This window comes from Phragmites australis, chromosome 11, assembly GCF_958298935.1.
Source record: "Phragmites australis chromosome 11, lpPhrAust1.1, whole genome shotgun sequence".
Classification (NCBI taxonomy): domain Eukaryota; kingdom Viridiplantae; phylum Streptophyta; class Magnoliopsida; order Poales; family Poaceae; genus Phragmites; species Phragmites australis.
Window position 1 is genome coordinate 32,891,369 of NC_084931.1, and position 12,398 is coordinate 32,903,766.

The 12,398-nt window shown below is 41.8% G+C and overlaps 2 protein-coding genes across 2 annotated transcripts; one reads left to right on the plus strand and one right to left on the minus strand.

Moving 5' to 3' along the window:
* Positions 1-1,408: 1,408 nt before the first annotated feature.
* On the plus strand, positions 1,409-2,406 carry LOC133883928 (uncharacterized). Its single transcript, XM_062323335.1, has one exon. It carries the CDS (start codon positions 1,529-1,531, stop codon positions 2,102-2,104), a length of 576 nt encoding a protein of 191 aa, XP_062179319.1. The 5' UTR covers positions 1,409-1,528; the 3' UTR covers positions 2,105-2,406.
* A 5,824-nt stretch (positions 2,407-8,230) lies between these two features.
* Positions 8,231-11,498, minus strand: LOC133885624 (protease Do-like 1, chloroplastic). The gene is made up of 8 exons (XM_062325358.1): positions 10,955-11,498; positions 10,706-10,828; positions 10,044-10,215; positions 9,536-9,573; positions 9,243-9,441; positions 8,938-9,090; positions 8,593-8,727; positions 8,231-8,510 (listed from the first exon to the last, which is right to left on the minus strand). Exons 1-8 carry the CDS (start codon positions 11,350-11,352, stop codon positions 8,433-8,435), a joined length of 1,296 nt encoding a protein of 431 aa, XP_062181342.1. The 5' UTR covers positions 11,353-11,498; the 3' UTR covers positions 8,231-8,432.
* Between the last annotated feature and the right edge of the window lie 900 nt (positions 11,499-12,398).

Consider the following 12,398-nt stretch of genomic DNA (forward strand, 5'->3'; position numbering starts at 1 on the left):
TAAGCCTCACGTCCGTCTCCACTTGTATCTATCGGCGTACTAACCCATCTCTTTCGATCTGACTCCACTTATCACCACTTGTCACTTTGTCTGACCCGTCCGATCTCTCTACTCATGAGCTCTTCTAAGTCAGAAAACCACCACCAAATTAACTTTGATTGGGAAACCACCATTACTAAACGGTCACACGATCGCAGATACCTAAATACCAGGCATATGGAATTTATGAAGTATGAGAAAAAAAAAATTCAATTACAAAGCAAAGCCAGTTCTCCAACAAACTGAGGCAAGCTCCTTGATCGCAATGGTAGCCGGTATGTAAACGATTTGCAAGTTGCAACAGCTAGAAGCGTGTACAAAAAAAGCCTACGAGGAACAGAGCAAAAGGATAAGAAAAGCACGTGGGTCGGATCGCATCCAACCCGCTCCTCTCCACTGGGATCCTTTGCTGCTGTCCAGCTTGCGTTCTATTCCGTCGCCAGCCTTCACCTCCTCGAACCACCACCCCAGCTTGCCCACTCCCAACGCCTGCCACGTGTCATCCGGGCCCGACTTGGCCCACCTGGCCCCCTCACCAACCGACCGTAGCAGCTCTCTCCTCTCACTGACAAGTGGACCGGGTTCTAGGACCGGCCCCGCATGTCGGTCAGACAAGGGACGCACCTGCCCTCGCTCGCGCGCGACGCGCAAACCGCCTGTGGCCCGCCTCCCGCTCGCGCGCGACGCGCACGTCCTTAATTTCCGCGCGCCGGCCAGCTCGCGCCCGAATAATTTCACCACCAAATGGCCATGGCGGACAGCTACCACCACCGAGGCGTCGCCGCCGTTGCCCAGAACCCTCTGGAACCTCCCGCTGCAACGGCCACCACCAGTGCTGCCTGCTTTCATGACGTCGTCATCGACGACGACGAAGACGGAGGCTTCACCTTCGCCGCCGTCCCGCGTCTGGCTTCTGGTGTCAGGAGAGGTTTCCCCCAGTGAGCCGACAAATGTTGGACATCACGTCGTGTGTATATAGCGCGAGCAGTCGAGTGAGCATATATATGCATGTGACCCTTCTGGTTCTTGTCATGCCACTTGACGATCGACCAACGTTCTATCCCGCAGTGTGCTGTTGCCAACAACATCGATCGCGTTAGCCCGGAACGCAACTGAGGTTCGTTGCCTGTTGATACGAGACCACTTGTTGTCTAACAACCCGGGCCACGTGTGCATCTCACTTCGAATAAGACTCTTGTGTGGTTGTATCATATGGATGTAACGATGAGTGTTAATAAAGATTCTCATGTTAAAAAAACAAAACGTGTAATCACATCCATCTAAGTTGCCTGATGTTGCTATCAGTGGTCGAGATTAAATCCGTAGATAAAAAGATTAGTGGCTTGCTGCATGAGACAAGTGCCGCGTGTATAAGTAAGCCCATGGAGCAGAGGAGGCAGCCAGCCACTGCACCTTAACATGGGACGTGGCAGAGGCCGGAGTCTGAGTACGCAGACCAAACGCGGGCACTAGCAGGGAGTGCAAGATCATGGACGATGATGACTTCACCTTCGCCGTCGTCCCGCCGCCTCTAGCTCTCGTCTTCCCCGGCGGCCGCATGGGCCCGCTGTACCCAGTCTTCGGCCGGCCGAGATCCCCGCCGCGGCTTCCGGAGCCGGAGACAGCCACCGTGCGGGTGCCGCTGGGGCGGCTTCTGATGGTGGACAAGGAGCCGTCGCCGTTGAAGCTGCCGGCCGACGACCTCGCCTCGGTCCCGGCGGACATGTACAGCCCGTGGTCCCCAGGGAGGTCGGCGGCGTCTCCGGCGATGTGCCGGAAGAGCGGCTCCACGGGGTCGGTCCTCCGGTGGAGGCAGCGGTACGTCGGCCGGAGCCAGAGCGACGGCAAGGAGAAGTTCGTGTTCTTGAACACCAGTGCCTCCGAGTCCGGGCGTAAGGGGAGAAGCGGCGAGGGTGCCGGCGGCGGCCACGCCTGGAGCTACTACGCAAAGGGAGGCGGATGCGTCAACGGTGCGCGCCGGAGGTCGTTCCTGCCGTACAAGCAGGACCTCGTCGGGCTGTTCGCCAACGCCGCCGTGTTCCGGCGGAGCTATCATCCGTTCTAACGTAGCGTACGTATTCACGGCGTGGTTCTATCTTATCTGCATACGTTTACAAATTCGGAGAGCAAGTTGGCATGCCATAGTGCTAGTATGTTACCATGTGATTGGTAATCTTGGCTGCTTTGTTTGTTGGCAATCACCAGAGTGTAACAGAGCTTGTAGCAGGCTAGCAGTGCAGTGTCTGCACTCCATTTCTTCTGGCTTGAAGTTTATTCAGCGCTTGTAGAGAAGTTGAGCCCAGGTATTTTGGACTATGGAGTGATCTACGAACTACTCTCGTGGTAATAGAAATTTAGTGATGAAAATTCTCTCATTTGTTTTTTTTATTTTACTTTGCTAGTGATGTTTTATCTGATGACTTGCTTTGTGTTGTGTATAGCTTTGACCATTTTTTTATTAGAATATATTTATAAAATCTATTAAATTTATGATATTATAAAAATATTTTTTAAGACAAATATATACATATGAGTTTAAGACTTTCAAACTAAATATTTTATAAACTATTATTAGTTTAAATTTTAAAATTTTGACCAACTTTTTCGAAATAATATGTATTTATGATCGGATAGAGTATTAGCTGAGAGATGTACTTAATACAGGAAATTGCACCACCAGATTCCAATTTCCTCCACATAACTGCTCCAAGATTAGATGCAGATCTTTCTCAACAATACTCCATCTTCCTTCAAATGGAAGTTTCCCTTTTTTTCCGAGGGAATGCTTCAAATTCAGTTGATGCAGCTGATAGACTAGTAGTTGATTGCCACCTGCTGTACGTCTTAGGACCGCATGCCTGCATCAGATGTCGAGCATACAAAGGAAAAGAAGTCCTTTTTTAAATAATATTATTTTATTAAAAATTTACAAAAATAATATTCAAAATAAGAAAGTCGCTGAAATAGATGCTAGCCACATATCTAGAATCAGAGTGCTAACTAGTCACTCTTTGTCGGTAATGGAAGAGTCGACATGTAATTTCCTAGAAACTTGTTGGCATACCAATTATTGATAGTTCATGTGTTCCGTAGATAATATTTAAATAAAAATTTATAACTTATTTATATTATCTCGGATGTAGATAGTCTTTATATAAAAATCATACATATCGACGGTATATACAATTTTGTAATTGAACACTTTTCCATTTGAATCCATTTAGATGCCAAAAAAATTATTATAAATTTTAGATCTGAAATTTCTAGCCACTTTTTGAGTATCTAAACGGATTTAAATAGAAAAATGTTCAATTGTAAAGTTGTAGATATTATCGATAGATATAATTCTTATATAAACATCATCTTCATCTGAGATTATATGAAAAAGTTATAAATATTTTTTTAATATCATTTGCGGGACATCGAACCTGTCAGCAGTTGTTATGCTGACAGGTTTGTATGTGTGTGTTAAATGGGATGTCAGTACTCCGATTGCCGATAGATGGCTAGTCGGTAATTGAAGTACCGACTGATATCTATTTTTATAAATTTATCATTTTGTATAATATTTTTATAATTTTTTAATAAAATAATATTATTTAAAAAATCCGTTTTTCATCGCCTTCACCAACCCTCCTTTCCAGATCTTTACCCTTTGGATTAGTGGTGCTAATCTAGTGTCTGCCTTAACTAAGTTGTACTGCCAGGACTGTGCTGTGCCATACAAGACCGGTTATCCTTTCTTCCTTTCGTACTTTATTACTATAAAATAGACCAAGCGCTTCCTCGTTGGTAGTAGAGGGTTCCGTCGAGCCCCACTAAAGATCTATTTGTTTCTGTTTTTTTTCTAAATTTCTACTTTTAAAAAATTAAAAGTCGAATCAAATAATTTAGTTATGAGTTGTTTTTTAAAAAGCTAATTTTTGATGAAATGAAATAAAAACTGAGAAGCTAGGTAAGATGAGTTTTTTTATTTTTAGTGTAAAAAAACTAAAATTTATTGTAAAAATCATAAAAAATCATCAGCAAAAAACCAGAAGAAAAAAACCAAAAGTCAAAAGCTTTTGTTCAACCAAACAGACCATAATGCTCGTTTGGACTCGAATATATAGTTCTCTACTTTTTCTTCTTATGATCTGTTTGGTTAAATGGAAGAACCTATTTGGAAAATAGCTATTTAGTTTTTTATATTTGTTTCATTGGATGGGTTGAATAGGACGGCCAAGATGGGGTAATATTCCGTCAGATCCCGATAAGCCTAGCCATCCAGCTCCCTGCTCGATGTAGCGTGAGTTGTGATTTTTTTTAACTCTTAATTTTATTTAAAAGTATAAAAGTAATATAAAAATTCTAAATATTTTTACGAGTAAACTAGAGCTCACTAGCAACCCGTTTTAATTGGTTTGATAAAAAACTTGAGCCAATATTTAGTTAAAATTCTTCAAAGAAGTATATTTTTTAACTTCTAGAAATTTTTAATGCCTCAAATAAATTCTCAAAAATTTGGAAAAAAATTACTAATATTCTTCTCATGTGATGTAATAATTTATAAAAATATTTCTAACCCTATGTTATTTGGTAAAAAATAAGTTCCTTTATAATACTTTATTTATATGTATTTTTATCATTTCAGGTAACATTCTCTTTTTAATTCAGTTTAAATTTAAACAAATTCAAACATGTATAAATTTATCCAAATGCTTATAGAATGCATATAAATATGAATAGTCCATCCTATCCACTCTAATCTCACAAACTAAACAAAAAATTATCTCATCCTATTCACTCTAATCCTACCAACCAAATATATATAAAACACTTATGATATCCACCCAATCAAACATAAAATTAGATTATCTCATAAAAAAATATAAATAGTTTAATCCCATTCAACCTCATCCTCCAAACAAATACGCCCTTAGTGAATGCTAGAGCTCCTGGAGTTTTTTTTTCTTTCTAAAAAGATATGTGACATTGTTAGCTGCGCAGGTTTGATGTTTCGTAGTAGAAGTACCAGTACAGAGATTTCAATTTTATTTTATAATATTTTTCATTCGTCAGTAAAAAAATCAAAATTCGTGAAATTTCATTGAAATTTTGGTCTTTTTTCTTCCTTTGCTTTGCGTGGCCAAAATTCTAAAATTAGATATTTCGTCTCTCTTTAAAATTCTCAAAGTTCATAAATTTCACCGAAATTTTAATCCCTGACCCTTACTACTTCGGTTTATATATACTTACCTTTCATTAACCGCAGCCATTAGCTCTAGGATGTTGCTTAGCTATTGGAAGTGATTAGCTCGTCCATGTTTCTTATAGCTTACGACGCGTTCTGCCTCAGACATATCTCGACCATCAACTTATGGATATTTGTTTAGGAAGCTTGGTTAGTGAGGTCGTCATCATGGCTAGGCGGAGTTTAATGCGAAACAGACCCAACACGCTATGAAAGAAGATGACATGCCATTTTATAGAATTTTATCTAAAAAGATTTTTATAAGATCTCATCAATACTATTTATCTCATAATCTAATAACTGAACTGAAAAATAGAAAGAATAGATACATATCATTACAGAGAAAAATATCTTTTATAAAATAAAATCCTATAAAATTTATTTTGTCAGCTTCCACTCCTCCTTAGACTTTCTGCGTCACGGACTTATTGCTCATATGCCCGGCTGTTTTCAGACAGTAACAGCTGCTGCTTCTGGTACGGCCAACAAGCGCGTTAATTACAACACTGTTGTGACAGGGGGAAGCGGGATCATAGCACAGGAAATAAGAATAAGGTGGAACTGAAATTTATTATTCTATTATACCAAAAGAGCCGAGCATTTATAGTTATACTCTAACCACCCATATTTATATTATATTAGTACTTCTGATCGTTAGGATATTCTTGAAATATTTTTGGAGTATTATATTTATTGTACCAGTACAAACAAATGATTTTACATTTATATCCTTGTGACTATCTACTATCGATGAGACATTCGGCACGTCGGGTCTTGTCACCATGATCGTAGCTACCATCGGACCTTCGGCAGTCGAACCTTTAAATCTTCTTCAAACTTCGTTTCTTCGAGCTTTGATGCGGGTTTCATTCCTTTAGGCTCCTCGCTTTACATCAACTTAATCTTTAGACCTTATTGACTCCTTCAGTGGTCTTCAATCTCCCAAAGGTTTAGTCTTGGGGCTTCACTCCTCGGTCATCTTTTGATTCTATACCTGCGACTAAAGTAGCTTAACTGAAGTGCTAACATCACCATCGTTTCGTGTCTTTGGATTGGCTGAGGCCAGCCGTAGTTAAGGGGATCAACGTGGTACTATCCCCCCACCCACCCAAAGAAATACTAACATTATTAGTAGCCCATTAAGTTGGATCTACCAGGTTTCCTAGAATGAAGATATGATCGTGCTGCTGTGATGAGATGGAAATGGAATGAGACGGTTCACCTTGCAGCGAACAAGATCGTGTGTGGCTGACTTGGAGGGGTCAAACCTGCAGCCGCGAGTGAAGAATGAATGTGTAGGGATGAAGATAAGAACTGCAAAACTTTAGCAAAGGGTAGATGATGCGGTGATGTGAATCATTGTCGTTTGAGATAGGGTAGACTGAGCAGTATGTGGCCAAAACGTTGAATCAGCTGTGATTAGTGTAGCACGCTAGCAGTATGGAGATCACTCTGTGTACTGGTTCTCACTGTTCTGTAGTTGTGGCTATACTATTATTTAGGGGGTGTTTGGATAAAGGGTGCTCTAGAAAATTTTAGAATTTTGTCATGAGGATTTAGATCTAAATCACCCCTATCCAAACAGGTCCTTACTGCGTTCCTACAGAAACGTATATTTCTTAGTTCTTTCAAACAGGCCGTTACTCTTCAGCAATCATTCAAACCTTGCCCGGTTGCCCCTAGCAAGCTCTACGACGTGCGACTTCTTGCTAGCACTCGCTGCCTAGTCTTTTCTTGGTGGCCATCGCTTTTTAAAAGCCTTTTTTTTAACTCTTTTCCTGCAACGTCTTAGCTGAAATGTGATCTTGACGCTAACTAGTTTCCCGGGCTTTTCTGATAGCTAACGATGCTGCGTGTAACGAAACATCTCCTTCAGTCCTCTCTTCTTTGCAACTGTATGGATTTCCGAATTCCCCAGCTCTAGATATGCAGGACAGTAACCCTAGCACTGTATGGCACGTCAGGGGCTCAGATCTTACCTATCACAATTCACACCGATCGCTGCTGTATTCCAGATCGCACCTCGGATTTTTTTTTTTATTTTGAGGAAAATTGGCAGGAGCGCTGCCTTACAATTAGAAGAAAGAAAGAAGGATCACACCTAGGATTGCAACGATACCAACTGATCCAGAAAAAGTCAGCACAGATTTTGGTCAAAAAGATTTAGGTGATCTGTGAGATCAGTAGATCATCAAGCTGCAGTTCCCCATGACCCACTGATTAACACCGTATAAATAAGGTAGGCCATCTGAAAACTGTAGGACGTATACATCACCTGCACTGAGGCGACCGCAGAAAACGCAAGCAAGAGACACAAGAACAGCTAGGCGAATTAGCACGTCTACATCGCACCCGTTTTTTTATAGAGCATGATAAAAAAAAAACTGAAAAAATTAGATTCGCTAATTTTAGATATCTCAATATTTATATTTAACACATTCATTTAATTATAAAAAAATAATAGTACTTTCATGCATACACATAATTTTAATATATAGATGGCAATAATACAAACCTAACAAAATTTATTTCATATTTTTTTGAGTTTTAGATATTTCTCTTTCTATTTTAGATTATTTCAGCTGATTTATCAATATAACTAATATTCATTTTGACATTTTTCTAGAATTTCCCAAAAATGAAGATTATATTATACATATATGTATATATATTTTTGTATATATACGTACACATACATGGGACCCATATAAAAAGTATCTACAGGAACTTATGGACTTTTTCTGAAAAACTACTTATGGCTTCTAAGAAAAACAATTAGCTTATAAATTTAATTTTTAGACTTTTAGCCCACTAACTTTTTAAAAAAGTTGATCTCAAACAGTTTATTAGCTTTTAGTTTATTTCACCAAAAGTCAGCTCGTAAAAAACCCATAAACCAGCAATAAGTTTAACGTTTGTTTCAACTTATCAACTTTTCTGAGAAACAGAAGCAGTTGATAAGCAGAAACAAACAGAGCCAATATATGTAATACATAAGCCAACTTGTACTCTTCTCCCCCAGAACAGAGACAGTTACAATCTACAGGCATGAATTATGTACAACGAATTCCGTGGTAGGCGAAGATGCTAACGCCTTGTACATTTGTGTCTCTGCACCTAAGTGAGCAACTGCGCATATGATACAGAAGAAGCTGGTTTACTATGATTCATCTGGCTTTGGTTCAAGGACCACAGGGATCTTCTCTCTATGATCACCACGCAAGACTTCCACGGTCACCTTTAACACCATGAAATTCAGTATCTTAGCAACTATAAAGCACAACAAATTTATTCTTTTGTAAGCATAGGTCAAAGCTTACCGTTTCCCCAACTTTACACTGATCCAATATCCGATACAAGTCGCTTCCATTGGTTACCTTTGTACCATTCACAGAGGTAATTATATCCCCCAGGATAAGCCGACCATAGGCATCTCGTTTGGTTGGTTGCAAACCCTGGCAAACAACATGGGAAGTGGATTAACAATTTAAGGTTTTCCCATGGTACGTATATGTTGTAACTAGGCATAGAGCATGAATAAGCTGAAAGTAACACCACATAGAGAACTCAAAAGTGAAACTGAAGTATAATTACGATATGCGTAATCCAAGAAATCTGTGCTTTCAAGTTAAGTTCAATTCCAGGAAAAGCAAAAAGTTTCTCACCGCTTTGCCAGCTGGTCCATTTGGTGGAGCATCCAAGACAAGCACTCCACTTAGTCCAAGCTGCTCTACAGATTGATCAGGGGCAAATTTTATTCCCAGAATAGGTCTTGTCACTTTCCCAAATTTTATGAGCTGATCTACAATGCCCCCAACCTGAAAACAGATGCTATTTCTGTTATGGTCCAAATATGTTATGTAACTGTAAGAATGAAACAGAACAAAATAAATCAAAAATTCTGAACTGAGTTGAGAGAGCAACTATTGCCAATAGATTTCTAGCAACAGGAGTAGAAAAGGTTACATACCGTATCAACTGGAATGGAAAACCCAACCCCAGATGATGCTCCTGAAGGTGAGTATATAGCAGTATTTACACCTATCAAGGTTCCAGAACTATCAAGAAGTGGGCCACCACTGTTACCAGGGTTGATAGCAGCATCAGTCTGTATCACATCCTGTATAGGACGTCCTGTTGCAGCTGAACTGATTTCTCTACGCAATCCACTGGGGGGATAAGCAGAACAGCAAAACAGAGAGTCTCAGTGCATTCCAATATGAATCAGGCAAGGATGAATCAGTTTAACAAACAATATTCCACCTGATAACACCTGTTGTAAGAGTGTGGTCAAGGCCAAACTGCAAACATAAAGATGATAAAATGTTAAGACTGCTGGTATATTGCCAATCAAATAATGCAATGCACTTGTAATCATTCACCGAAATAAATTTAAATCCAATAATTTTCCACAAAGTAAGATCACATCTTTCCATACAGGAACTTTGCTCAAATTTTGAACTACCAACAAATAAATGATACACTTTGTTTTTTTCATAGTCGTGCTATTATATTTGTTTGCAATTCTGTCTAGTATGCCAACAAATAAAATATTGACGAAAACAGCACCAACAATTGGCTTATGTGATTGTTATGGTACAGACAGAGCATTCAAAGTTAAAGTAAGAAAATAAATCAGGAATGCCGATGGCAAGAACTTAAAGACATCTGCCTTTTAAGTTCCAAGCTACAAACCAACCATCATGTATAGATAATCTCGTAACATTATAAGCTTGCACAAAAGAAATGGTATAAGAAAAGAAGCACTCACTGGGTTTCCTATGGCATATACTTTCTGACCAACCAGTAAGTCTGCTGACATGCCAACTGGTAAAGGTCTTAGTTTATCCTTTGGTGCTTTGATACGCAGAACAGCAACATCCTTGTCCTGGTCAAATCCAACAACTTGCGCTTCATACACTGACTGATCAGCAAGTGTGACCCTGTAAAACTAGCAGGTAACTTCACTTTGCCACTATAAATCTTTTTTTTAGACCTTGCCACTGTACATCTAGTGACCATCATCACAAACATTCATAAAAATAGTATCACCAATGGATGTTATAAGCCTATTCTTGTATATAAGTAAGACAAGTGACATTAACAGCGTGATGGGCATAGCTGCAAAGCATGATCAATTAACACAGAAATGTGGTTTAGCAGAATCAGAAGTTTGCGCCATTGTTAGGTTTTAAGCATGAAATTTTTTGCATGTAAACACTCAAGTGTAGTGTCAAGCACTACTTGAAAGTGGAATGCAAAGTAAAGAACTTCTATAGTAAGTAGTCTATATCATACAAATTTCTGTAAATCCGCTGTGTCATGTTGCTTCTGCTACATACAAACATATGCTCGGAAAGGGGCTAGGAAGACAAAGTGATAATGAACCAAGCTAAAGAAGTGTGGTAGCAACCACCATCCCTCTTAACCAACCTGAGGTCCGACGCGCCACGGATGACATGGAAATTGGTGACGATATGGCCGCTCTTGTCCCATACGAACCCCGACCCGGACCCCTGCGGCACCTCGAGCACGTCGAGCGTGAACGCATCCTGCCTGCACCACAGCTAAGGAAGTTAGGAAGGCTCCATTCTTCGCATCAGAAAAGTTCATGACACTGACACACCACACATAATCCACTGGGCGGGGCAGCCAAGGAACGGAGACGGAGTGGTCTACTACCTGACGGCGAGGTTGGTGATGTAGACGACGGAGGGCGTGTTCTCCTGGAAGAGGCGCACGGTGGCGAGCTCGTCGGCCTGCAGCTTCCGCGGCGTGGCCACCACGAACGCGGAGGCCGCACCGGCGTCGCCGAGGATCAGCGCCGCGGAGGCGAGTACGACGATGAGGGAGCCCGCGGCCGAGGACAGCAGCCGGCCCACCTCGGCAGGGACCAGCTCACCGAGCCGCCACGGCCACTGCTGCGAGGGCGAGGAGGGGAGGGCCAGGGAGCGGGAGGCGGCGGGCGCGGGCTTGGTGGCCGCGGCGGGCGCGGGTTGTCTGAGGAAATGACGCGGGCGGCGAGGCTGGGGGCACGGGGAGAGGAAGCAGGCGGTGGCAGAGGACGAGGCGGCGGCCATCTGGTTGTGCGGCCGCGGACTCCGGTGGAAGGGGGGTTGGGTGACGAGTGGATGCGCCGCGTTGCTGCCTCTTGGCGCTTGCTACTGCCTGGTCTTTTCCCAATTTTTTGGTCTCGCTCATTGTCAGGCCGTGTGTGTTTGTTTGGTTTCGGCGTCGGGTCTTCTTTTCAGTTCGTGATGCTTCGGGTCGGAGACTCGGAGCTTCTTTTTAACCCAGTATAATACAAGTATATATTCATATTAATATATATAATAAAATTTTATTATACAAAATACCATCTTAATATAATAAAATTTTATTTTAATAGTGGATATAGATTACATCCACCTCCACTAACCACTTAAACCTTGCCCAGGCTTGTTCTCGGGTCGCTGGACTTGGTCTGTGGTCCATGATGGTGGATGCTTCTCGACGACTCAAGTTTGCTTTAGGACGAAATTACGAAGACCACGTGACAATGCACCGGAGGAGTGATTTGATAGAGTTTCAGGCTAATCACCAGTTCGTATAACAACAGATTGTTCTCATATTGTAAAGCATGCCAAACTACCAATGCACTTTATCGGTCGTAAGGTTAACCGGTAGATAGATACTTTATGCATTTCCCCCTTGTGTCGCAAGGCTACCAATGCAGCACAATGCCCCTGAAAAATTGGTCATGTTGCCGTTCAGATTTTCGTGATGAATGTAGTAGCAAGCAAGGTCACTGCTCGTGATACCCTGCCATTTGTTCGAGTAGAATGTTGAAGAGGCGGTTTGGGTTTAGATTAAGTCGTTGCTTTTCACACAAAATAGGTCTGCTTAGAAGACAGTTATGCCTGGTTGCAAAACTCTGCAGGGATTAATTCATCGTCGTCACTCGTCAAGTTTGAACACCAGACCGCCCGCCAAGGTCATTCCTTCTGCTGGGGTGCTGCACCCTCAGCGGCCAGCGCGTCCGCCTCCCGCCCCACGGCCCACGCGACTTCGGCTCTTTTCTCAACCCCCGCCGTTCGGCCAGGCAACCGGCCCCAGAAACCATCTGGGCTGCCGACAAAGACGACCT